We start from the raw sequence: 25,222 nt of genomic DNA, 5'->3' as shown, positions 1-25,222 counted from the left end.
GCCACTTTTTCAACCATTAGAGATAAAAGCTGCTACAATGGATCTAGGATAGAATAAAATCTAGAAAATATGATAAAATAGTAAAATAAATATTATTAATAAAATATAATAGATAGAATAATAACATATGATAAAATAAAATAAATTAATAATTAAAAAAATAAATTTTTTAAAATTATTAATTATTAATTATTATATAATAAATAAATTAATATCCCATATAGAGATTTGATGTGAATAGTCAAAATCAAATTTATCTTATATTATTTTATTACTATATAATGAAAAGATAGCTATTTCAATATAGAGACTAATATAAATAGAATAATTTAAATCTAAATTCATCTTATATTTATCAATAGTACTTTTTACAAATTCATAATCCAATAATAATGTTCTAATCAAAGACCTGATTCTGGTCCCTAAAAGGCTAAAATCAACTAAATCAGAAAACGATGCTGTTTGGCAGTCTATATACACGTCAATGTTTAAGAAGCATAGATGGAATATAATTTTCGAGTTTTATTATATATAAGTACATTAGCATATTAATATGTATATTAATATTGATTTATTTATATTTAAAATTTAAATTAATATTATTTTTAATAAAATTTATTTTTTAATTAATTACATCTTATTAATATAATGATTAGTACATAAGTATATTTACAACTATATTTGTCCATAATTTTTGACGGCCCAATCACATTCTGTATTAGAGTGGCTGATTTAAGCGAAGCAGCTTCCAAGGCATTTTGTGGAAATTTACAGATACGAACAAACCCAAGTGTACCAAACTTGTTTTCTTCTCTTATTCAAAAAAAAAAAAAACTTGTTTTCTTCTTCTAGTGCCACCTAAGCATCTTCCTTTTCATTACAATAATTAAGGACCCTGCTGGTCTATAAGTGTCGACCACCCGACGCATGATACAGACACGTTACGTAAAAATAAATTTATAAATTAATATAATTTTATAAAATTCATTAAAATTTGTGAAAGTATATATATACATAGAATTGACAATATATTAGGATATAATTTTTTCAAACCTTTTTGTTCCAAAGTTCATAAAAATTGTATTAATTTTATGTTTAGTTAATGATTTACCATCTCATGCAACGGTTGCGAAGATCACCTTGTTCTCAATTCTAATTTCTAAGTAAAATATTTGGTATTTTACGCTATATGAATATTATAATATTTTAGTAGTTTAAATGTGCATTTTGTCGATGGTTAAAATTTATATACTCAATGAAAATGAGACTACAAAATATATTTACGGACCGTGTGATCTTATCTCACCTTATTATTATAATTTTTTCAAATTCTTATATAAAATATAATAAATAATTTAACTTTTTCAAATCTCAAATAATAATAAAATTAATATTCTAATATTATTTTATTCAACTTTTAATTTAAAACCATTTCATATGATTTCACTATCCAAACAAGCCCCTATAATTCCTAATGGTTATATATCTATACACAACACATTACATCGATCACCAACCCTTATTTTGTCTTTTTCCATATACCTCAACCACCATAAGCCATTGTTAAGGCATATATGCCCCCTGATCAAGCTGACTTCTTCCACGACATTTCAACTTATTTCTGATCTCTTTGATTTAATATTAATGATCTTTTATTTTGCATGTGCCTGAAATGCCATGTGAAACAACTTTTTTCTTAGTGAATGAGAAGAAGAGTGGGAAACCCTCCGTTGTCAACGTGTGTCTCAATACGCATGCATGCATGCCAGTTGCACTGCAGATGTAAAGCGCCGAATATAACATGCTTTAAAAAAGCTTCACCGACTGATATAATCTATAGATCTGAACTTTAATTTAAATAAAGAAAGATCAATACTGAATTTTATAATATTTATTAAATATTTTAAAAAAAAATTACACGAGCAACAATAAATTCTATAAAACCCATTTTTTTCTCTCTTGCTTGAAATTTAAATCGGATAAAAAAACTTGACCTTGGTATGAGATTAATTTATCTGAAACTGCCATTTAAAATAGATTGCATTTGTGTTGGAATAAAGTTTGTTATATACCAATAATATTTTAAATTTATAATATTTTTATTTAATCTTTTTTTTTCAATTTTCAAAATTTTAAAAACATATTAATTCAAATAATTTCATTACTATTTATAAATAATCTCATCTTATCTTATTATCTAAATGAAATTTATTTAAGTTACATTCGTATGTTAAGAGTTTCTCATATCATCTGAATAGAAATAAAATAATTTATAAATAGTAGTGAAATAATAATAAATAACTTTTAAATATTAATGAAGTAATCTGAAATAGTCTTAGCAGCCAAACACAATCTAGATTTCACTTGAATGTTAAAGTGATCTCAAATTATTTATAAATACTAATAATAAAATAATAAATAATAATAATCTATTTATAAATAATCTCAGACCGAACCCAGCCTCGAGGTCTCATGGAAAATGTTTCTCGTGTATTTTATTTCGTACGATGATCGGTTTTAATGTTTTTTTTTTCTTTACTAGTTGATTCTGACCGAAGTAATATACTAAAATCGCACCAGTTGAAAATTAATATTAACAACCTTTTTGTTTAGACAGTCTTCCATGACTCCGGTCCATGCCATCACCACCATGTTCAAACTTCCCTCATGACAAAGTTCGGTGCTTTCTGCACATTTCACCAATAAAAGTCAATTCGGTACCTTGAATAAGGAAAGAGTAAAGTTGTTGGGCAGGGACCATTACGAGTGAGGTGACCCATCTTTGCCTGAACTTTCCTGGTTTTTTGGCTCTGCAATCATTTTCTTAAAAAATCTTCACAACCTTCCAATATATAATATTTTTTTAATAATATTATAATATTTTTTTATAAAATATTTAAAAATATTAAAAAAATCATAAAAAAATAAAAAAAGAAAAGCCAAAATGTATTAAAGCATTGTTATTAGATTATGCACATGTAAATGACAATTTTAATGAATGTGAGATGAATTTAAATATTAACTATTCTATTTATATAAAATTTACATTGAAATAGCTATTTTTTTATTATATAATAATAAAATAATATGAGATGAATTTAATTTTGATTATTCCATTTACATCAAATCTCTATATTAAATTATTCATTTATTCATTATATAATAATAAAATAATATTAACCTAAAAAAGTATTTAATTTGAATATTTTTAATTTATTTAATTTTATCATGAATTTAACTTTAATTAAAAAATATTTAACTTTTTAATTATTTAATAAAATAATTAATAAATTAATTATCAATTATTAATTCAATGTTGGGTGCAAGATGAGAGAGAGAGTGACATAAATTAATAAAATAAATATTTTACCTTTATAGAGTACATAACAAATTTGATCATTTCTTTCTAATCACTGTAGTTAAAAGTTACAAAATTTGATTTTGCCTAATTCAATGCAGGCGGATTTGATGCCTGATATCTAAAAAGTTGCTTTAATTATACATTTGCATATTTCAGTGCGAATGCTCTTAGCGGGAGTCTCAGGAGCCCTCAGTCGTAGTGATTAAAAATAAAAATTAAGAGTTAAATAAAATTTTATTTTTAAAAATATTATTATTAAAAAAAATTAAATTATTTATTATAAAAATTTACGAATATAAAACAACGAGATGAGATGCGCTAGACAGCCCTTTCAATCTTAAAACTCTGTAAGTACGCTAAAGAAAGTGTTGGGTCTTGAAGACTTTGAGCCTTTCAGTCCGCGAATTTGGTTGGGATTTTCTTGCGCTTAATTCACCTGTATAAGCAGCGCACTTGCGCCAACCGCTTTCGTAAAATCGACGTCTAGTATTAAATGCTCCAGCGTTTCCGTGGGCCGAAGCATTCAGTATTTGTCAGCTTGACACTTATCTTCTTGGCTTGAATATCTTCTTTGATTGATTCCCGCAGTATATATAGCAATAAAATCCACCAGCTTTTCAAGGATGGAGACTACCGCAAAGAAAGTGTTGCTCACCTCCAATGGTGACGAGGTGTCTGAGAATATCGCTTTCCGTTTAGCCAAACAGGGCTGCAGGTTGAGTACTTTCATTTTCAGGCCTTGAATTCCTCTGTCATCAATGTGTTTGTTTGCTGGAAAATTGGGGGAAGAGAAAATATATACGAAAGAACTTCTGACTCTTATTCTTTCTGGGTTATGCTTATATTATTGATCTTGGCACGTTTTCTCACTAAACAAAATGGGTTAAATAGCTTGTTATTAATAATTGTTATTTTTTCGTTAATTATATACTCGTTGGTAGGTTGGTTTTGATGGGCAACGAGAGCTGCCTTCGACGAATAGCCGAAAAGATAAATGGTTCGCTGAAGGGTGTCGTGCCAGTGGAGGTGGTTGGCGCAGATATGGAGGATGACAGGGAGGGAGCCTTTGAGGAGGCAGTGGATAAGGGATGCATGATATTGGGAAAGCTAGATGCTTTTGTACACTGTTATACGTACGAAGGTTTGTCTACCTCTCTTGCTCAATGACTAATTCAATATTGTATTATTGTCAAAACCTCTATGATATAATAATAGTATAGTGCGAAAGTTTGAAATTTAGGTTTTCCTACTGGAACTCAATTTATCATGTGATATTTAATCAAAAGCAGGTAATGAAGTAAAGGCCTTTTTCTTTTCCGAGAGAGAGAGAAGAGAGAGAGAGGGGGGGGGGGGGGGGGAGTTGAAACTTATGTCCTCTTTGGATCAATTGTTAACAGATTCAATTCCAAGTACAATTTGTAAAAAAAAAACAAGATTCAATTCCAAGTACCATGAGGTGTAGAGTTGAAACTCATTCTGTATGCGATTTTCATCAAGAAAGGAAGAGTTCTTAATATTATTATGATGATGCAATGAGGTAATTTGGATAAGGCTATGATAAAATATAGATTAGGTCTTGAACCTTCAGAAAAGGTTCGACCTGGAGATTTGAAATGATATGATTTTCTAGATTCACTATTAATAGGCTTGGTGTTTCGTTGCAATCTTTTATTGCTAGTGTGCGTATACATGGGAGAGGAGAATAGCATTTGTTTCTGTGGTTAAGTGAAATATACTAGATGCTCAGTTGTTTGAATTGGATTGGGGCAGATTCTCTTTGATTCATCATTCTGGTATGGCAATCACCTATACTGCGGTAGTTTTAGTCTTGACATAGGGGTTGAAGGTTATTGCTATACAGTAGTCTAATAGGATCTTGAAGGTGACCCATTTGAATCCATTAAAGGTAATTAAACAAAGGTTGTGAAAATTTATACATGGGACCCATAAGTGAGAGAAGGCAGAACATGTGTTCAGGATTCATTGGCCAGTAATTGTGCCATATAGAATCATTAGATGTTTTCTTCCATTTTTCACCATCTTCATTTGATTCTGCAATTGGGATCTCAGATGTAAATTCTTCTTAATGCAACTTTTTAGAAGTGGCGAGTTAAATGTATACTGAATCATCATCCCCAGAGAAAGAACTTGCAATGTATAATGCTAGAACTCCCCTCGTATGTGAGAAACCAAAGAAAATACCTGAATTAAGACATATATATATGTTCCATTTTTCTTTAAATCACGTGTATCACAGCCAAAAGAGCAGAAAAAAGATACCCTTTGTGTAAATGGTAGCTATCATTTGTTTGAAGATAATCTATCTAAAATGAATCTGCCCATACCTTAGTATCAGTATTGATTTCAAAAAAACTTATGGGGCTTTGTCCTCTTAAAAAATGTATTAGTATTGATTTATGTGCTTCAGTGGGATTCAGTCCCTGATAAGAGGTATTTTGGATTTCTGAACAGTCAGTAAATAGAAGCCTGAAATTGTCTCAACCAAATCATTTTTTTTAATAAGTTGTGGTTTTATGAGAAAAACTGTGGACAACTTATCTTAGGGACATTGTTTTCCTTCATTTTTATTTTACTGTTTAACTGTCAACCTTTTTTAAGTGCATATTTGAAATGTACTGGAGGTGAGATAAGCAGTTTTAATATTTCCTATTATTGAAACAGGAAAGATGCAAGAGCCTCTCGAACTAAAAGAAGACGAGTTCAAAAGGATAGTGAGGATAAATTTTATGGCTCCATGGTTTCTGTTAAAGGCTGTTGGGAGAAGAATGCGGGACTATAAGTCTGGAAGTTCCATTGTGTTCTTGACCTCAATAATTGGTGCTGAAAGAGGGCTTTATCCAGGAGCTGCTGCATATGCTTCATGTTTGGCTGGACTGAAGCAGTTAGTCAGGGTGAGTACCTTTTACAGCAGTTTTTTGTATCTCTGCTCAAGTTAATATTGTTATTATTATTATTATTATTTTTTCTGGCGGGATCTTCCGCTGTGTTTTCATCAGCATGCATAAACCAGGTTGATATCAAGGTTCATTATTTTAAGGATAACATCTGACATGAACCCAATAAATTAGTTGGAAATAATGCGTTTCCTGTTCATTGCTTTTTATATTTCCTATTCATTTTCTTTGTAAGCAAAAAGAGAGAGTGGGAGGAAATAAAATCTGCTGTGTGATTTATGCAATATGCATTTATTGAACTATGCTGAAAGCATGGTGGACATAGAGTTTGTAGTCCGATGTTGCAGGCCATCAATCTCTTGAGACCCACTTTGAGATTCATGATTGAAGAGAACTCTGTTTTTGTACATCTGATACATGTCACTCGTATTCTTCCTATTACGACTTTTTCCTGCCTCTTGACCATGATGCACTCGGCTCATGTTATCATGTTAGGCTGATATTGCCTGTATGCTATCATACTTCTCAGATTGGCTCACATGGTAGAATTGTACATAAGAGGAGAGAAGGTAAACTAAGTGGTATGACTTCACGCTAATGATTGCACTTTAAGGAGTGTATTTATTTAAATTGCTACAAGGTTGAGGAAGGGGAACAAGGAGGGCAGTTGTGGCAAGAAAAACCATGATGGCCTGTCAATAGAGTGCGTGGCTTTGGATGAGAGGAAATTGAAATAAAAAAGAACCCATGTTGTTTTTCCAGGGTAACATTTTAGGAAATAGAGCCCATTGAAATGGATCAAACCACGATGCTAGAGACACACTGCCCCCCAAGGACACTGGGAAGTGCCAGGTAGGCTACAGCCTATTTGCCAAAATAGAATCTGGCCGTTCCCAATAGTTAAGGGTATGTTGGAGCTGAGAATGTGCGTCACCACAAAATCTTGTCTCAGTTGAGTAATTGAATAATGATCACATAAACACTTTGTGTTGAAAAGGGAATAATGTGCTAGTTTCTATGTTAAACAAGAAGCACGTTAATGGTCAACTCCGAGGTTAAATGAGTTAGTGACAGTACCTGTGCATGAGAAGACTTGATGTGGATGATCATGTGTTAAATGATTGAGGATGAAGAAGGGCAAGAAGAGGGCTGGTTCTGGTGGAATGAAAAGCCATAGGACGAGCTTCATAAAAGGTGCTCGATGACTTGGAAGTGCAGAAATGGACTGCTGAATTCCCAATGGAAGGAATTGTCTTTTTCAATTTCCAAGTCTCATGAAGTGAACTAAGGTGTTAGAAACTGTTTAGTTCCTACACTGCATAAAGATCACATGAATGGCCAGTCCTAGTTTTTACATAACATGTGGAAGCCTTAACTTGGGGTGGGTGGTGGTGGTGCCGGTAGGCCCACAAGCAATTGGCTAGGGATTCTTCTATATTGTTGCTCTAAGATTGCACCTCACATAACTAGCACATTTATAACTACGGGTAATAAACACTTTTCTCCTCTCTTTTTGTTAAACTTTCATTCGAATTTTGGATGTCAAAATTGTGGCTTTGGCTGTGATCAGGCATCAGCTATGGAGATTGGAAGATACCAGATCAGAGTGAATGCAATCGCCCGTGGCCTGCACATTCAAGACGAATTTCCAGTGTCAGTGGGGAAAGAGAGGGCAGAAAAGCTAGTGAATAACGCTGCGCCGATGAAGAGATGGCTTGATGCAAAAAATGATCTGGCTTCAACTGTCATTTATTTAATAAGTGATGGGTCACGTTATATGACTGGTACCACCATATTTGTTGATGGAGCACAGTCTCTCACAAGGCCGAGGATGCGTTCTTATATGTGATTTTGATCTCTGATAATAGAATGGACAGACGTCCAAGAAATAATTGAGCAGAGTTGATGAGATTTTATTTCTAGAGAAAATATTGAGTCACCGGACAAGTATTGCTGAGAAAATTGATGAAATTTACAAGCAGCAGCCTACTCTTTTGTCGATGATTGCAGATGAACTGTTGAGAAGTGAAATGTTCAAAATACATCATGTTGTCTTCTAAAATGAATGCCATCCATTTCATGATTATAACTCAGAAAATCAACATATATATGTATGCTAAAAAAACATCAACAGTCTTCCATGATCGCCTCCATAAGACTAATGAGTTTTTCTCAAATAATGCAAGCAGAATCAGCCACTGATTGCGGTTGATTCTATTCAACTCTGACAATTATTCATTAGATTACATGTTCATGATTGCAAGGGTTGACAAGGCAATCAAAAGCATGTAGTTTTCGTGTTTATTGGCAACTACACTCTTCACGCAAAAGAAACTATTTACACAGTTTTCTTGAATTTGTTTCATGAAAATGTAAGAAAGTTTGAGATATTTTGCCTATGCCTGTCTTAGATCTTACGTCTAATAGGACTCCATCGATCCCTTGAGTGTTTTCTTCTTGTGAGCAATAATTTTGAGGAAACATACGGATCCCAGTCGGGTAGAAATTATGTAGAAGATAAACAGACCGAATTTGTCAATCGGAGACGTTGAATTATCACTCTGAGAGACCTGCATTTTCTCTCATATGATGTAGGATCGGTGAAATTCTTAGACCGATGGAAAATGGGTAGGAAAGAAAAAATTTGAAGAGGAGAGAATATTGATCGGACGTTGATTTTTTTACAACAATAATGTGCGTTACATTAAGTAATAAAATTTTTATTCTTCAAAATTCCAAATTTCCCATTATATATGTTGATATAACATTTTTTTAATATTTTCAATATAACTAAATATAATAAAATATGCATAGAAATTAACATATCTTTTTTTTTTTTAAATTCTCATTATTTTGAGGTGAGTAACATTACATATAATCATAGAATACATAAAAATTGTATAATTACTTTAAAAAAAAGTGACGTTTATTATTAAAAATAATTTTTTTTTTTTATATAAAGTTCATATTTATTTAATTTTTAAAAAATAATTACTCGCAATATTATAAGGATATGATCTTCTTCACGCCTTTTCTTCTATGTATTCAAACGCACACGTACACCTATTGACTTTCCTCGTACCCGAAACATTTGTCCCCTACGTAGTACGTACGTGTGCTATCGAAAGCATACAATAATAATATCAGACCTTCATCAATATATACCTATTATATGGGCATATATATACATGATAGTCAAACAAAAACCTTAATATATAGATTTATTATTTAAAAAACATAAAACCTCTCAAATCAGTTTTTTCTTATCATTTTATGTTCTCTCTAACTCCATTATTCCATTTCACAATAATTAAATTGGCTCAAATGCGTGAGAGGAGAAAATAAATTTAACAGCTAATTAAGTTCATGGTCTAATTTGTAAGTATTTTTGTTTAATAAGAAATGATACTTACAATCGTGAGTGTGTAAATACCATATAATCATTTAAAAAAAAATATAAGATCCACGTAAAAAAAAATAATTTTTTAATAATAAATCTCATTATTTTTTAAAATAATTATACGATACTTATACATTTCATAACTATACATAGTATTACTATATCAAGAAAAGTGACACATTAACAATACCTATGCATGTATATACACTAAAAACAATGTTTATTTGTAATTAATTATTTGCTTCAAATATGATGATTTTCTATTACAATGAATCAATTTTTATCATAAATAATTATTTTTATTGTAAATAATTTATTATATATATATATATATATATATATATATATATATATATATGCGCGCGTGTGGAGAGTTAGGACGGGAAATAAACGTTTTAACCGATTTCATTGAAAAGAGAAGGAGCTTTTAAAAAATGAAAATAAAAATGGGCATTAGCCGGCATGCAGGCGATAAATTTATAAGAACATTGCATCCGCCACCAAAAACAAAACAAAAACAGTAATATGCCATCTTTGTTAGGCCTAATGGTCTATCAGCACACCTGTGATCTTTTCAGATCAGTCCAAAGGCAGCTGCACGCATTTTCCGTGTCGGAATCCTATGTTCGCACAAAATTGGTATAACTGTAGAAGGATATTACAGCTTTCGCACGAAATATTAACGTAAATTAATTTCATTTTATTCAATTATTATAATTATTTTAAATTTTTAAATAAAAATAATATTAAAAATGTATAACATATTAATATTTTTATTTTAATTTATCTTATCCCAGCACGCTAGATAAACAGAATTAATAGATCAAGTTTAGAAACATCAAAATATAGTCAAATCAAAAAAATAAAAAATAAAATAAAAACAAAGGAATTCTTATTCGAATGATGCAGCCGCCATACCATTTTCCACCTTTCTTTTTCTGATCAATCCGCAATTCTTCTTAACCATGTGAACTTTTTTTCGTGTCGTTCACGACATTGCTTGCCCCTATATATCTGTTTGGATTGTTCTTCCTATTTTGCACTGCATGAATACATGGGGAATCACTGAATCTGTGCACGCTCATAGCCGCCTAGCAGCTTAGCCAGCCGCCCCCACCTTTTGCTTTAGTGCAAAACCTATTCGGACATTCTTCATCCTGATCTCCTTCTATCTTCATCTTATTCTTTACAAATTCAACTGGCTTCCCTATGGAAAACTACCAAATGTTCTTCCCCTGTTCTTCTACTGGGCGGCAGTCAAGTTTTCCTATCTCAACAAACATGGGAAGCTCTAATGTTTTTCAGAATCTTCAAGGTGTGAGCTCGAATGGGACGTTCTTGGGGTTGGGGACAGAAAACCTTCTCCCGAAAAGATCGGCAGAGGACGTTAAACAACCAGCTGATCATGATCAGCACTGCCCTGTTAGTTCAAATGGAAGCTTTGCTGGGGAAGAAAGCAAGGGAAAACAAGGTAAGAAGAAGGGGGAGATCAAGAAGATTAGGAAGCCCAGATATGCTTTTCAAACTAGGTCTCAGGTTGATATACTCGATGATGGCTATCGGTGGAGAAAATATGGCCAAAAGGCAGTTAAGAACAACAAATTTCCGAGGTTAGTTTAAATTTTGCCACGTTTTCGATCATTTGGTCGCCTTTTCTCAGATTGGGTTTCTGCGTGGGAAGTACCATGTTGATGCTTGCAGTTCGATTCATTTTTGTGCAAATTAGAACCCTCCAAGAAGTATATAGGAATAGGATTCGGGCATGCATGTATATATGTATAAAGAGGTAGTTGAGATCGAAGATCAGTTTAGTACAGTTATTTCTTTCAGACCATCTAGGGTTGATGTACTGTGATCTGTATTGCATGCCAAAACGTTCATGCATGCATCCAATTAGCATCGTCAATGGGGGAACTCGATCGGGGACAGTACTACTGGATTAGGATGCAATATTAACAACCTACACTAGTACTGTTTCAGCTCCCTCATGAGTTTTACCTTTCAGCTTTGATTCTTCTTTTAGTAACTTGTAAGACATTCTTACAAGAAATTCCCAAGAATCACATTTTCGAGGAATCTTGATGAATATGGACGGACGGTTTTAAAAACGTACACAAGAAAATATGAAAGAAAGGAATAAGAGCAAATATGGATGGATATTGCATGCTATGCGGAACATATATATACTCTATCTAGTTTTTTTTTTTTTTTTAATTTAAATCATCATATATATATATATATATATATATATATATATATATATATATATATATATATATATATCTATCTATCCACTTTGACTGGATCCTATTAATAACGTACGATTTATATTAGAACTGAAGAATGTAACTTAATGCATGTCTTGACAATTTTGGAATCATCTAAATTTTGGTAAAGAGAAATACTTTAAATACAAAAAGATTTTTTAAAAATAAATCTACAATTTAATGTGATTTAATGTGATACATCGATGAATAGTAAAACTACTTTTATCATAAAAAAATCTAACGTATCATATAAATTTATGTTAATTTATGAATTTACTTTTATGGATTTTTTTTACGACTATAACACTATTTTTAATAAAATATAAATTCAAATGATCAGTTCGATCCAGCTAGATCCTAATCTAAAACCATAAAGAAACATTTTCGGAAATGGAAAAATATTAAGCTTACTCCCTCCATTAATTAACTATCCTTTAATACACATGAACATTCATGGTGCATGGCTAAATTGGACTCACAACATGATCATGGCTAATATATACATATATAACACCACTCAGTACCAGTACTACTACTGCAATATATTATTCCCATATTGGAATTAAAACCAATAATCCTGAATAAATAAATAAATAAATAAATCCATTAATCCAAATCATGTTACCGTGTTAATAAATTAGGATGAGTAATTATTAATGTGCTTTTTGCTTGCAGAAGCTACTATCGTTGTACGTTTCAAGGTTGCTGTGTAAAGAAGCAAGTTCAACGCCTAACCAAAGATGAAGGCATCGTAGTGACTACTTATGAAGGGGCGCACATCCATCCAATAGAGAAGCCAACTGATAACTTTGAACTTATTTTGAGTCAGATGCAAATTTACACTCCTTTTTGAAGTACTCTTGATCGATCACATGATCATCATTCGATTTATGTAACCGGCCGGCCTGCCTCCCTCCTCGGTTACAAAAGATAGATAGTTTGTGTTGATCATAGAAATGGCACAACTGCCCAGTACTTTAAACTGTTTCAGTTCTTGGCTTTGTACGTAACTCTTTTTGAGGTCTTTTTTCTTCTTCATTTTTTTGTCATTAGTTTATGTACTTGTTTGTTTGAATAGTGGGATGAGATGAGATAGTTTTAGATGAAAGTTGAAGTTAAATAAATTATTGTTATTGTTATTGGTTTTAAATGGGATTCCGTTGACTACTTTTTTTGGGACTACTAATCTTGTATTGATTCCTAAGGTGGGTGTTCCAGTCGAGTTTTGGGCAATTTTGACCAATCAGTTTATGTTCGGTGGTCTATAAAATCATGGCTAAAATCTTGGTGTCTTGTTTGGCACCAGTTCTTGGGGGAATTATTTTACAGGAACAAGCTACTTTTTATTCAAGGGCGTAGCATCTTTGATAATATGACTCTTGCTCAAGAACTTGTACATGGCATGAATGGTAAAACTAGGGGTGGAAAGGTCATGTTGAAGATCAATATGGCTAAAGCATATGACCGTGTAAACTGGAGATTTTTGTTAGAGGTGATGTGTAGGTTGGGATTTTCAAATAAGTGGTGCTCTTTGATATTCAATGCTATTTCATCACCTATTTTTTCAATTATGTTGAACAATTCTTGCAAAGGTTTGTTTCAAGCCTTCCCGTGGACTTCATCAAGGCGACTCTCTTTCGTCGTATCTATTTATTTTGTCGGAAGAACTTCTTACAAGAATGCTACATAAAGCATTTTCCCAGGTCCAAGTAAAGTATTTTAATACTTGTGGGGGTGTGAGTATTTCTCATTTATTATATACCGATGATTTGCTGATTTTTGTTAAAGGAAGTAAAGTTTCTATTTGGAACTTGAGGGGGGTGATTAAAAAATATGAAGAAATCTCGGGTTAGTTAGTAAATCCTAAAAAATCCTCGATTTTCTTCTCGTCTGATATTCCATGGGGTCAGAAAGAGGATTTGAAGCGGTTGTCGGGTTTTATAGAGGGTGCATGGCCTTATACATATTTGGGTATTCCGTTACGTGGTGGGCGTATTAATTTGAGATTGTTTGAGCCTTTGTTGTTTAGGGTGCAAAAAAAGTTGGTCGGGTGAAAAAGTAAATTGTTATCTTTTGGGGGGAAAATTATTCTTATCAAGCATGTGCTTAGTAGTTATATGCACATTCATTTAATGTCGGTGATCAACTTGCGTAAAGGAATTTTTGGGAAATTGAATTCAATTTTCTCAAATTTTCTTTAGAATTCTAGTGAGGAAACTAAGAAGCGTAAATGGGTTTCATGTCGGAATATTTGTTTCCCAATAAAGGAGGGGGGACTTGGAATCGTGATTTGTCTGAGGTTCAAAGATCATTATTTATGAAGTTTACTTGGAATTTATTGAAGGGGGGTTCTCTATGGTTTGATTTTTTTTGGTCTAAATATGTGGGAAGATCTCATATTAGCTCAGTGATTGAGGGATCAAGGGGGTCTCGGTTCTGGTGTGGGGTCATTCTGGCTCTACCTTTGGTGTTAAGTAATTCAAGATGGTTGGTTTGCAAGGGCTCTTCCAGTTTTTGGTTTGATAATTGGCTCGGTGATAGTGCGATTACTAATCAGAAAATGGTGGTGAAGGATGGAGAAATACAGGTCTGAGATATATTCGAAGGACGAATTGTAATGTTCCATTGTTAAGACAGCTAGTTGATAAGGAAACTGTGAATAAGGTTTTAATATCACAGGTTTGTATTTGCGAGGGACTTGATTTTTTGGTATGAAAACAATCTATAGATGATACATTGAATACTAAATCAGCTTGAAACATTGTTAGAGCTCATGGTTCTATTTGTCATTGGAAGAAATGGTTATGGCAAGCTTCAGTTCCTAAGAAGATGTCTTTCTTATGTTGGTGTGCTAGTCGTAGTGCTCTCCCGATGGATGAGGTTATTAAGAAACTTGGTATACCATTGGTTTCGAAGTGTCATTGTTGTTTATCTTCCCAGGTTGAATCTCCGGATCATATTCTTTGTGAGGGGGAGGTTCCAAGGAAGGTTTGAAATTATTTTGCAGCTATTTTTGGAATAAATTTGCCTCCTATACGAGTTTGGGCTAGGTTGATGAATATCTGGTGGACCTGTGCTTCGAATTCTTACCAAGTACGTTGGTTACATGGTGTTATTCCTGTCTTTATTTCTTGGGCACTTTGGAGATCTCGTTGTGCTGCTCGTATGGAGGTTCTGAATTTTGATTGAAAGAATGTTATTTGAATGGTAAAATGTTTTATTTTAAAATCTTTGGGCATGGTGAGGAAGTTCAAAAGAGTAGGCCCCCATGATGCTTCAATGTTAGCAGATTTAAATTGTCTTATGGTGGCTTTGGAGAGTAGAACACCTAGATATCTTGTGTGAGAGTTACTTGAGGGTGGGATGGTGAAACTTAATGTTGACGGGGGTTCTTGTGATAATCCTGAGATGTCTGGCAGAAGGGGAATTGTGATGATACCGATCGCGTCTTGGGTGGGTTTGCTCATTGTTATGGTCAAGCTATGAATACTATTATGGAATGTCGAGCTTATTGATGACCTTCGAATGTGCAAGCAACTTGGGTTGAGGAACTTTGTGATAGATAAGTCAGATTCTACTGTTATAGTGAGATGGTTTCTCTCGGCATTTGTAATTATTGGTACCTTTGGGATTTTTGGGAGGAAGCCCAATGTCTTGTTAGGGATCTTAATGTTCACTTTAAATTGGTGTTTAGAGGGGCAAATATGGTCGTTGATTTTTTGGCTAAACTTGGTGCTAATGATGGGTCTCTGGCTTTCTTTAGGGAAGATATTGGTACAAGAAGACTTAGAGGTATTTTACGTTTGAATAGTTGGGGCTTCCCCATTAGATGCTAGTTCTTTTGTGGGGTTGGGTCTTGTATATGAAATTGGGATGTTTTTGTTCTACGACATTCTTCCACCATAAGTAAGAGTTATTTTAATAAAATTGAGAGGGGGTCACTCATGGACAGGTAATCTTCGTCTCTTTCTTAAAAATAAAAAATAAATAAATTATTATTAGAATATTATTTTTTTAATATTATTATTGTTTTGAGATTTAAAAAATTTAAATTGAGATTTGAAAATGTTGAATTGTTTATTATATTTTGTATGAGAATTTAAAAAAGTTATAATGATAAGATGAGATGTATTCTGAATCCAAATAGCCTGCCTTGAGATGCCAATGTTTTACCACCTAGATATTAAGAAAATAAGCATTGACATTGCAAATGTTATTAGTGTTAGACGAAATATAAATGATTAAATCTACATATTTTCATCTTCTTAAACTTTTGAGATAGGTAATGATTTCAATTCACATAAAATCATGGTGGAAGTTTTGAGCTCAAATCATAATTTTACATTATATCCAATTTAATTAAATATAATTTTATGTATTGGGCCCACTTATTGAGTGAGAATGACCCACACGTGAGAGACAGCTTTAGGAAAAAATTATAAATGATAGGTGATGCTTAGGAAATGAGATGAGATGAGAAATTTGTGAATAGTAGTGAAATGATTTGTGAATAGTAATAAAATAGTTTTAGACTTTTAGTTAAAATGTTTTGTTGGATTTTAGAAAATGAGATAGAAAAATTTGAGTAAAAATATTATAAAGTTAAAATATTTTTAGAGTATAATTTTTTACTATTATTTTTATTTTGAGATTTGAAAAAATTGAATTATTTTTTGTATTTTGTTGGAAAGTTTGGGAAAGTTGTAATTAGTAAGTAATTGTTAGATGAAAAAGTTGAATATTTGAAATTGAAAAGTGTTTATTTTTTAATGATATTCGAGAAAAAAATTATGAAAAATCTTGATATGAGGTGAGATGAAATGAGATAAGATGTGTTTTCCAAATAACCCCTAAATCTATCTATTTTCATCAACTCAATTTTTTTTGGGACAAGTGATAGTTTCACAATTAGCTTTTAGCACAAATGGTAGTTTCACAATTAGGATAAATGAGATTATTAGGTCATTGGGATGTGCTCTTTGATATACCCTAGAATGAAAACCTCGTTTTCAACTTTGGGAGTATGATGGAAAATGCTAAATAGTCTCTTGATTTTGTCCCCTCAGTTTGACTGCTCATGTGTTTTAATTTTTTTTTTAATGGTTAAGAAAGTAACTATTAGTGAATGTATATTTTAATTAAAATTGCACTAAGGATAGGCCGAACTTGTAACCCTACCATTGTCCTTAAAAGATTGAGAAATTCGACTTCTTTCTCTGTACTCTCTTATTACTTTATCTCTTTTCGTGTCTTCTAATTACCTCTCTCAATTCCCCTTAGAGAACTTCTTCCTAAGTGAGATTGTTCCCTACCAGTTTGAGATTTCCCTACCTCCTATATTTCTCGAGCTTGTGGTTTTTGTTTTTTCTTTTTTGGCCAAGTGGATTCACGACAAAAGAGGCGTCTCATATATCTTCTCGCTTAAGCATAATGCTTTAGAAATCTGTCATGCTTGCTTACATGGGAATCGAGTTTCCTTTAATAATGGCCCACGCATAACGTATTAATGATACATGTTAAAAGGGCAAAAAAGCTAAAAAGCAAATAAAAAACAAAGATGCGAGGTCACGAAGATTCTACCCACTTTGCTAAGCAAATTAATGTGGAAAAAGAAGGAAAGAAAGAAAGCCACATGCAACCCTGTTTTCTTCAACGAATTACCACTTTTCCTTGAGCGAGCATTTGCTGATTTTCCTTTAATTTTCAGTCAAAACTCTAGCATCCAAGGCATATCTATGCGAGACTGATCTGTGCTAGCCGTGCCAAGAAGTCCCTTAATATTCTTATAGCTATTAAAGAGATAAGAGGTAGAACATGAATATGCTTGAAGCATAAAGGCAGGCAGAAACTATTTACTAGCATTAGCAATTAATGTCTCTGCATCAAAGCCTTTTGCACTAAGAATCTTGTCGAAAGTCTTCATGTTAACCAAATTAGCAAAAGCTATCTATGCTTAATGAGCCAAATTAGCCAAGTCAGTAAGTCTAAAGTGACATTGAACTGCTAAATAAATATTGGAGTAGATCCTTATTTGATAAGAAAGAAAGATTCTTACGCTGTCTAGCTCCTTTAATTAAAAAAAAAAAAATTGACATGATTGGAGAAGAAAATATTTTATCTTAGAGGAATCAGGGGGACCAAACATTTATTTTCTTCATAAATATTATTATTATTACAAAAATTTTATGTACAGTTATTTTTATAAATTTTTTTACGTATTTAATTAATGTGATTGGTTGTTTATTAAAAAAATTAATGCAGTCAATTACATCAATAAAATGTATAAAAAATATAAAAAAATAACTGTATATAATATTACTCTTATTATTATTATTCACAACCAAACCTCAATAGAAAAAAAGACATATGAAAGGAAGCGTGTGCCACAAAACCATAATCTTGGGGTAAATAATTTCTTTTTCTCTCTTTAGCAGTCACAAAATAATGATCAATAAGAGAAAGTTTTTCTATGAAAAAATGATAGTTATAGTCGTGATTATATAAGTATCTTGAAATTATTTAAAAAAAAATGAATAAATATCGAATTTATATGAAAAAAAAAATTTAATAATAAATTTTATTTTATTTTTAAACGATTATATAATATTTATATATTTTACTACGATAAATAACATTACAATTATTATTATTATTATTATTATTATTATTATTATTTTGCTATATGTATCTTTTCAGAATTTCTATCAAAGTACTTTAGCTGGCTGCCACGTAGAGATTTCCTCTTTCCATCTTGTACTTTTTCTTCTGCCACTATTATTTTACCTGTTGCTCTCTTTGCCATTAGCTTCTCGCTATTTCTTTCTCCTCTCTTTCACATCTTAATTGTTTATCACCAGTTTATTTTCAACACCAAAATTTCAACAACTTTAATAACCCAACTAGGCTTTGGAAAGGGGGACCAACAGGAAAAGAACATTGGTTAGAAAACAAATCTCACTAATCTCTCCAGATAGGGCCTTCCTTCCAGTAATTCTCAAGCTCTTTATTTTGTACAGTTTAATCTTATGATTTTAGTCCCTATAGCTTATTACCTCATCAAATTGAGACTTTGTCCTTGCCTTCTTCTGGAGAGGGATATTTGGCGTTCCTTTGGTTTTTTTTTTTTTTTTGAAATTGAGAAAACTGCTTCCTCTATATATGGCAGTTCAGATATCTATCCCCAAGCAGAGAAACAAAAAAAGGTTCAATTTGTATTCATGTATTAACTTTAGCTTGTCTGCAATATGACTTTATCATTGTTGCCACCAAAAATTCCCAGAAACAGTGGTTCACTGTTCTTGATCTTTTGGATTCTACAAAGCACTAATTTTTACTAATTTCCTTTTGACCAAAAGCGAAAAAAATCAAAACCCATTGGTTCTTTCATTTCATTCTTCTTGAAGTATTCACTTTTGTGTGATTGTTAAAGGGGAAGTAACGTCTGTGAAAGAGCTTACTAATACTTGCTATGGACTGGGACTGGAACGACTTTGCATGGGATTCAATTGAGTGGGAGGAAAAAGAGGATAACAGCACCCTTGCTGGCCTTGTTGGTCCCGGTAGCTTGGGAGGACAGAATAATAATAGTAGTAGTAGAGGAGGAATTATGGTGGACTTGAAGCTGCGTGGAATATCCGATTTGGAGGAGAGATCTGCAGACGGATTAGAGTACAGAGGGCCATTCAAAAGGACTCGGGTGATGAGTGGAACTCAAAATGTTTCATGTTCAGTGGATGGATGCAAATCAGACCTCAGTATCTGCAGGGATTACCACCGGCGACACAGGGTTTGCGAACGCCATTCTAAGACCCCGGTTGTAATCGTTGGGGGCAAAGAGCAGCGTTTCTGCCAACAATGCAGCAGGTATTATATCCAGAGCATGCATTTCATTGGTAGACAAGGATATAATCTCAATTCTATAGTTGGATCGGAGTGTAGGATTTTTTTTTTTTTTGAGAAACTTCTGTCCAATCAATTGGGTTTTCTTTCTTTTTTGTAAAAAAAAATTGTTGTAGATTCCATTCTCTGGGGGAGTTTGATGATGTAAAGAGAAGCTGCCGGAAACGTCTTGATGGACACAACTTGCGCCGAAGAAAGTCTCAGCCAGAACCCCTGTACCTGGGTTCTGAGGAGTTTCGGCCAAGTTACAAAGGTTATGGATTCTTATCCAAGTGCTAAGAAAAGGTTTTTCTTGCAGTTTTTAATACTGTAAATTTACTTGGTATTTGGTCCGAAACTGAGGATGAAATTTGAATGATTAAGTATATAAATTAAACAATCAAGTCTTCCTATTCCCATTCATCAGTTTACATCATTTCTTCTTTACTTGTCATAATCGAGTCACATAGGAAAGTCAAGGTTGATTTGGCCTGCAGTCTACAATGGGTTTTAGGAAGTCCATCTAGTGCTACGATGATTATGGTATTGCTAGGTAGTTGCAGAGCCAATTTCCTGGAATTTATGGTATTGGTAGTGCCTAGTTCCTCAAGTGAACTTGGAAGGACAAACTTTGGAATTGCTAATTACCCATTTGATATCAATGAACATTGATTGAAAATTCTGTGTAAATCAGGCTCCAGAATCTTGCAATTCAGTAATCCCCACATATATGCAACTACTTCTCTGAGAGGCACCTGGCCTGGGATGGCAAGCTCTGAAGCACAAGCTATGGTTCATAATCATTGCCGGGGATTGCGCATTACTGAAGGACAAAGTATTCCGAATTCCTTTGCTGTGATTTACAATGAGGAAAATAAGATGTTCTCTTTCTTACAGGAAAATGGCCCTAAACTAGGCAGCCAAACAACCCCTGAAGCTTCCATCCACCAGCCTCTTCCCAATAGCATTGTTTCAGCAGAAAGTGGAAGGGGTGGCCACAGTATGTTGTCTGGCGAACCAACACAATCCATTGACTTGGGTTGTGCTCTCTATCTTCTGTCAACACATCCAACCCAAACTTCAGCAATGGATTTGAACCACTTGGTGCGGTCCAGCGTGAGCCATCCAAGTCAATCCATAGACTCAGCACAGCAACTTGATGAAGTGTCTCAGTGCTCATGTTCCCATGGTATAAAGGACAAGTCTGCCGCAGGTCTAGTCTTGCTTCCCGATTCCAATGAAACCAACTTCTACTGCAATGGAGTGTTTCAAGACGCGTTTGATGCCTTGTTTGAAAGTGAGGCGTCACGAACTCTTCCAATCTGGTGGGAGTAGTCAGCTTCGGAGAGAGTTTGGTTTTTATCTAGCGAAAAAAATGAACGAATAAGATCGACTCACATGAATAAATGAGTAGATCTTATCCGTTCATTTATAACGAGATACATCTAATGATTTTTTTCACTAGATATAAACCAACTCCTAAGGTTATTTCGTGGCTGGATAATATGTATTGGGGGACTAAGGCTAGTGGGCAACTAAAGTAGACTCCTAGTTTGCTTTTGGTTGGGGAATTTTATTAATTTCCTTGCGAAGAATTCAATGTCTTGGATTCTTGTCCTCTGATACATATGATTCTATGTTTGTGCTCTTTGTATTGTGTGGTAAACTTATCTCCATCCATCAACCTTTGTGTTCTGTATCATATTTCAATTTTAATTTCGAACTATATATTATTTCAATTTAATTTGTAAAATACCTCAACAGTGGTCTTATCTTATCTTTTATAGTTGTTGTCGGAAGCGTGACATACATTCTTGGAACCCATTAGTCGAGTTGTTTATACAGCTGTAAAGTTTGTTTAACTCTATGTGCAGTTTCATTGTCTTAGGATGCTAATATATTGCGTCACGCAACATAGTCTCATAAAATTAAGTCATATGGAGACAAATAACAGGTGCTTAAAAAGGTTGCAGAGACACATCTCCATTTACGGTTGATGTTACGTGAAACATGTGATCCACCACATTACAAAGACACAAGTATTAAAAAAAAAAAAAATATTGTAGACTCGTACTATGTTCATCTCATTATATTCATTTCCTATCAACATTTAAATTTATTATCTCAAAAGACAAGAATTGATTAAATAAAAATGTTATACCAATATAAAGAGATGTAGATGTAACATATCTCTAACAAACCCTTGATTTCTTCCTACATCTTTAACAAACAAATCATAGCACAGAGACCCAATTGAAGATAATTTCAAAGCTGAAAGAGCATGCATAAAGGCAGAATTCAACATCACAGTTGAATAAAGCAAACAGAGACTATAAATAAGTTCTATAGGGAAGTTGGGGGTATAATTCATATTCCAAAGCATATTTAAACCTTGTTTCGTCTAGCAATGATGATCCTAAAAGACAGGAGCATAGAATCAATTTTCAAACTCCAACAATGCATTAGACAGGCTTTTGGTCTTGAGCTATCACTCACTTTAAGGTTTAAGATTCATCACCTCATGGATACAAACAATTCTTTTGGTCTTGAGCTATCACTCCTTTTAAGGTTTAAGATTCATCACCTCATGGATACGAACAATTCTTTGGGGCCACTCTCTGGAGAAAAGCCAGCGATTTAACCAGTTCTTTGTAGGAAAACTTTATAGACTTGATTGATTCAAACAAAAACATGAACAATTGTAACTTCATAAGCTTAAGTACACTGCTTAAATTTGGCGACGGTAGTGTCATTAAAGATAATTTTAATGGAATGTACCCTCTCCATAAAATGGTTGACTCACTGCACTTACCATTGCAGAAAAGGTTGGGACAGACTTTGAATCAGATGAGGATGGGCCAAACTCCTTCGGAATGATTTGGACAGACCTTGTCCAGATTTGCCCGACCCTATCAATAGGTCATTGTTACATAAAATGCTATAATCAAGGGAGAAATATGAGCTCCTTTGTAAAACAAGAATGGTCTTCTTCTTTGTAAATACAGATTACTAAGATACCAAAAACATGCTACTAAAAAACAAAATTAAGAGAGTTTAATTGCATATATACCGGGACATCTCATTAAGACGTATTCTAAATAATCATCAAATACTTAAAAAAAAAAAAAGGAAAAAAGGAGCAACTAATTAACTCTTGCAGACGACATCAAGCTCCCCCATATAGACACATTACTACCATTTGTCTTTTGGAGGGACCTTTGATTCCAATTCCTTGGGAGTTGCCTTCTCTGCTGCCCTGCAAGATCCATAAAAGTAAGTTAAATGCCTATTTAAACCAGAGCTAAATACCAGTTACGAACTACAAGCAAAAGAATGAGAGAAATGGGCATCCAGTGCTGCTACAATAACACCCTAAAAGACATGTCCGGTCCGGTTCCTGAGCTTGTTAGAAGGCCAAGGTTGGACCAGTGTATGCGTGTGCACGTCCAAACCATTATCAGAGGCAAATTTTCTAACCCAACTTTTCCCACAAGTCAAGAACAATGTGACGAAAGGAAATCCAACATCAGTATCTAGTAACAACTGGAGCTGGAAAGTACGTGTTTTCAAAATCCTATTGCTGATGTGCTATTGAAAAATGTTGATGATGAAGCAAGAAATTAATTTCACAAGCTGAAGAGGACTGAGATTTTATTTATTCTTTAATATAGGAAACTTCCATCTCATATTTCAAAATCAATTCTTCGACCTAGATCCTTAAAATTATCTTTTTGGGTCAACATGACCTTCACTTAATATCTGTCTGTCCCTTATGTTGCCAATTGCTCAATAAGGAATACCAAAACTGTTTGTTTTCTCTTCCGCAAATCATGATTGTGTGTGTGTTTTATACAGTCATGCGTTCACGAAGTGGCTCCCAATATGATAAATTTTTTCTACACGTGACCTTAAATGAAAACTATAGCACTTAACCAAGTATGTACCCAGAAAAGGTTTCAAGGTTGTCACTTAAAATTAGAAGCCACCAGAACTTAACCAGGCCCCAGCCATTTCTAATGACAACTACCACAAGCAAGAGCACTGGCAACGAAACAAGTTATTGCAACACGCACCCCCCCTTCCGAATTTCTCAATCTTACCAGTATCAAGCAGGTTGAATCAACCCTAGGATCTCTTATGCAATACAAAACAAGTAACAAACCCAATGCAAGACCTGAAAATTGGTATACTATATATTCCGAACTAAAAAAAACAAATAATCCAACAAACACAAAAACACGCCAACACCCATTTTTAGTTTTACTTTTTCTTCACCATTCCGCCATATTGAAGAAACATATATGTTAAGGAAAAAAAGTCGGTTTTCCTAAGATCTTAAAGAAATTATATAAAGAGAACTTTTTACTTGGAGGCAGACGCAGATTCTTCTTCGAGCCAGTGGCGAATGTGCTTGAAGTTGCGCCTGAAGACCGCGGCCGACTGCTTGACGACACTCCTCAGCAGGAGAATCGCTGCACTAACCCCAGCCACTGTGAGGATGAAGTTAGTCAACGCCATTTGATTTCCTTTCTGAGGTCCGAGAGAAGAGAAAAAGGTATTATAACGAGTCAGCTTTCCTATCTGACTGCAAAGAATTGTAGAGGATCCTCGTATACGAGGGCTTTTGGGGGGATTCATGGCGGAGAATATGCTTGGAGTCTGGAGAAGACGATGAGATCGGATTCAGGGACAGCTTCCAAAGTAGGTACGAGTGCTTGGGCCATCATTTTCATAACCCAACCTGAACGTGGAATCTCTTTCTTCGAACGCATACTTGGGCTTTTTCCAACCGCCCAGCCCATGCTCCCATCAATTTGATTTTCTTTGACCCAGATGAGAAGGGGAAAAACAAGCAGGCAAGTTGTTATACAAGGGGAGCTTTGAAAATCACATGATAAATAAAAGAATCATGCTACTCAACCTCTCCAATTTCCACATACTATATTTTTTAATTTTTTTTAATTTTTTTAAGTTTATTTTTCTTAAATTAATTGAATTCTTCTATTCATTATCTATATATTAAATATTTGATAAAAGAAAAAAATTTAAAAAAGTGTGGTATATGGAGATTGTGTGAATAGTAAGAGGTTGTGTAGATTTTTTCAAAAAAAAAAAAGGATAAAGACTATTCTTAATTAGTTGCATTATTATGATAGAGATCTGTCTTCTTCTACCCTCATTAATTTTCAAATATCAATTTAATTAAGGCATGATCAGCTGCTTAATTGAATGTATTAAATGTAAAAAAATGGTGAGGGTTGTGATAATGTATTGATTATTATTATTATTTTTGATACAGATCATTTATTGATTATTATGATCAATAGATCGATCACGGTGTGAAAAATATGAAGTATATGTAGGTTAAGGAAATAAAGGCATGCATGGAGGTGTACGTACG

At 33.4% G+C, this 25,222-nt stretch overlaps 4 protein-coding genes across 6 annotated transcripts; 3 read left to right on the top strand and 1 right to left on the bottom strand.

The window, feature by feature from the left end:
* The first annotated feature begins 3,673 nt into the window (after positions 1–3,673).
* LOC122308216 (3-oxoacyl-[acyl-carrier-protein] reductase FabG) lies at positions 3,674–8,338 on the top strand. The gene is made up of 4 exons (XM_043121418.1): positions 3,674–4,076; positions 4,303–4,502; positions 6,044–6,273; positions 7,847–8,338. Exons 1-4 carry the CDS (start codon positions 3,985–3,987, stop codon positions 8,123–8,125), a joined length of 801 nt encoding a protein of 266 aa, XP_042977352.1. The 5' UTR covers positions 3,674–3,984; the 3' UTR covers positions 8,126–8,338.
* A 2,364-nt stretch (positions 8,339–10,702) lies between these two features.
* LOC122306729 (probable WRKY transcription factor 75) lies at positions 10,703–13,125 on the top strand. The gene is made up of 2 exons (XM_043119234.1): positions 10,703–11,286; positions 12,619–13,125. Exons 1-2 carry the CDS (start codon positions 10,886–10,888, stop codon positions 12,794–12,796), a joined length of 579 nt encoding a protein of 192 aa, XP_042975168.1. The 5' UTR covers positions 10,703–10,885; the 3' UTR covers positions 12,797–13,125.
* Positions 13,126–18,779: 5,654 nt separating this feature from the next.
* On the top strand, positions 18,780–21,582 carry LOC122307647 (teosinte glume architecture 1-like). Of its 3 annotated transcripts, none has more exons than XM_043120666.1 (4): positions 18,780–18,930; positions 19,373–19,806; positions 19,959–20,095; positions 20,516–21,582. In XM_043120666.1, exons 2-4 carry the CDS (start codon positions 19,412–19,414, stop codon positions 21,154–21,156), a joined length of 1,173 nt encoding a protein of 390 aa, XP_042976600.1. In that variant the 5' UTR covers positions 18,780–18,930; positions 19,373–19,411; the 3' UTR covers positions 21,157–21,582. The 3 variants fall into 3 exon arrangements, with proteins under 3 accessions (XP_042976600.1, XP_042976599.1, XP_042976598.1); XM_043120665.1 differs by lacking the exon at positions 18,780–18,930 and adding an exon at positions 18,953–19,145; XM_043120664.1 differs by lacking the exon at positions 18,780–18,930 and having other exon boundaries at positions 18,953–19,806.
* A 1,185-nt stretch (positions 21,583–22,767) lies between these two features.
* LOC122307648 lies at positions 22,768–24,604 on the bottom strand. Its single transcript, XM_043120667.1, has 2 exons — positions 24,188–24,604; positions 22,768–23,077 (listed from the first exon to the last, which is right to left on the bottom strand). Exons 1-2 carry the CDS (start codon positions 24,457–24,459, stop codon positions 23,014–23,016), a joined length of 336 nt encoding a protein of 111 aa, XP_042976601.1. The 5' UTR covers positions 24,460–24,604; the 3' UTR covers positions 22,768–23,013.
* Between the last annotated feature and the right edge of the window lie 618 nt (positions 24,605–25,222).

The sequence above is a fragment of the Carya illinoinensis genome, chromosome 4, assembly GCF_018687715.1.
Source record: "Carya illinoinensis cultivar Pawnee chromosome 4, C.illinoinensisPawnee_v1, whole genome shotgun sequence".
NCBI classification, from domain to species: Eukaryota; Viridiplantae; Streptophyta; class Magnoliopsida; order Fagales; family Juglandaceae; genus Carya; species Carya illinoinensis.
This window is presented reverse-complemented; position numbering and strand designations above follow the sequence as displayed.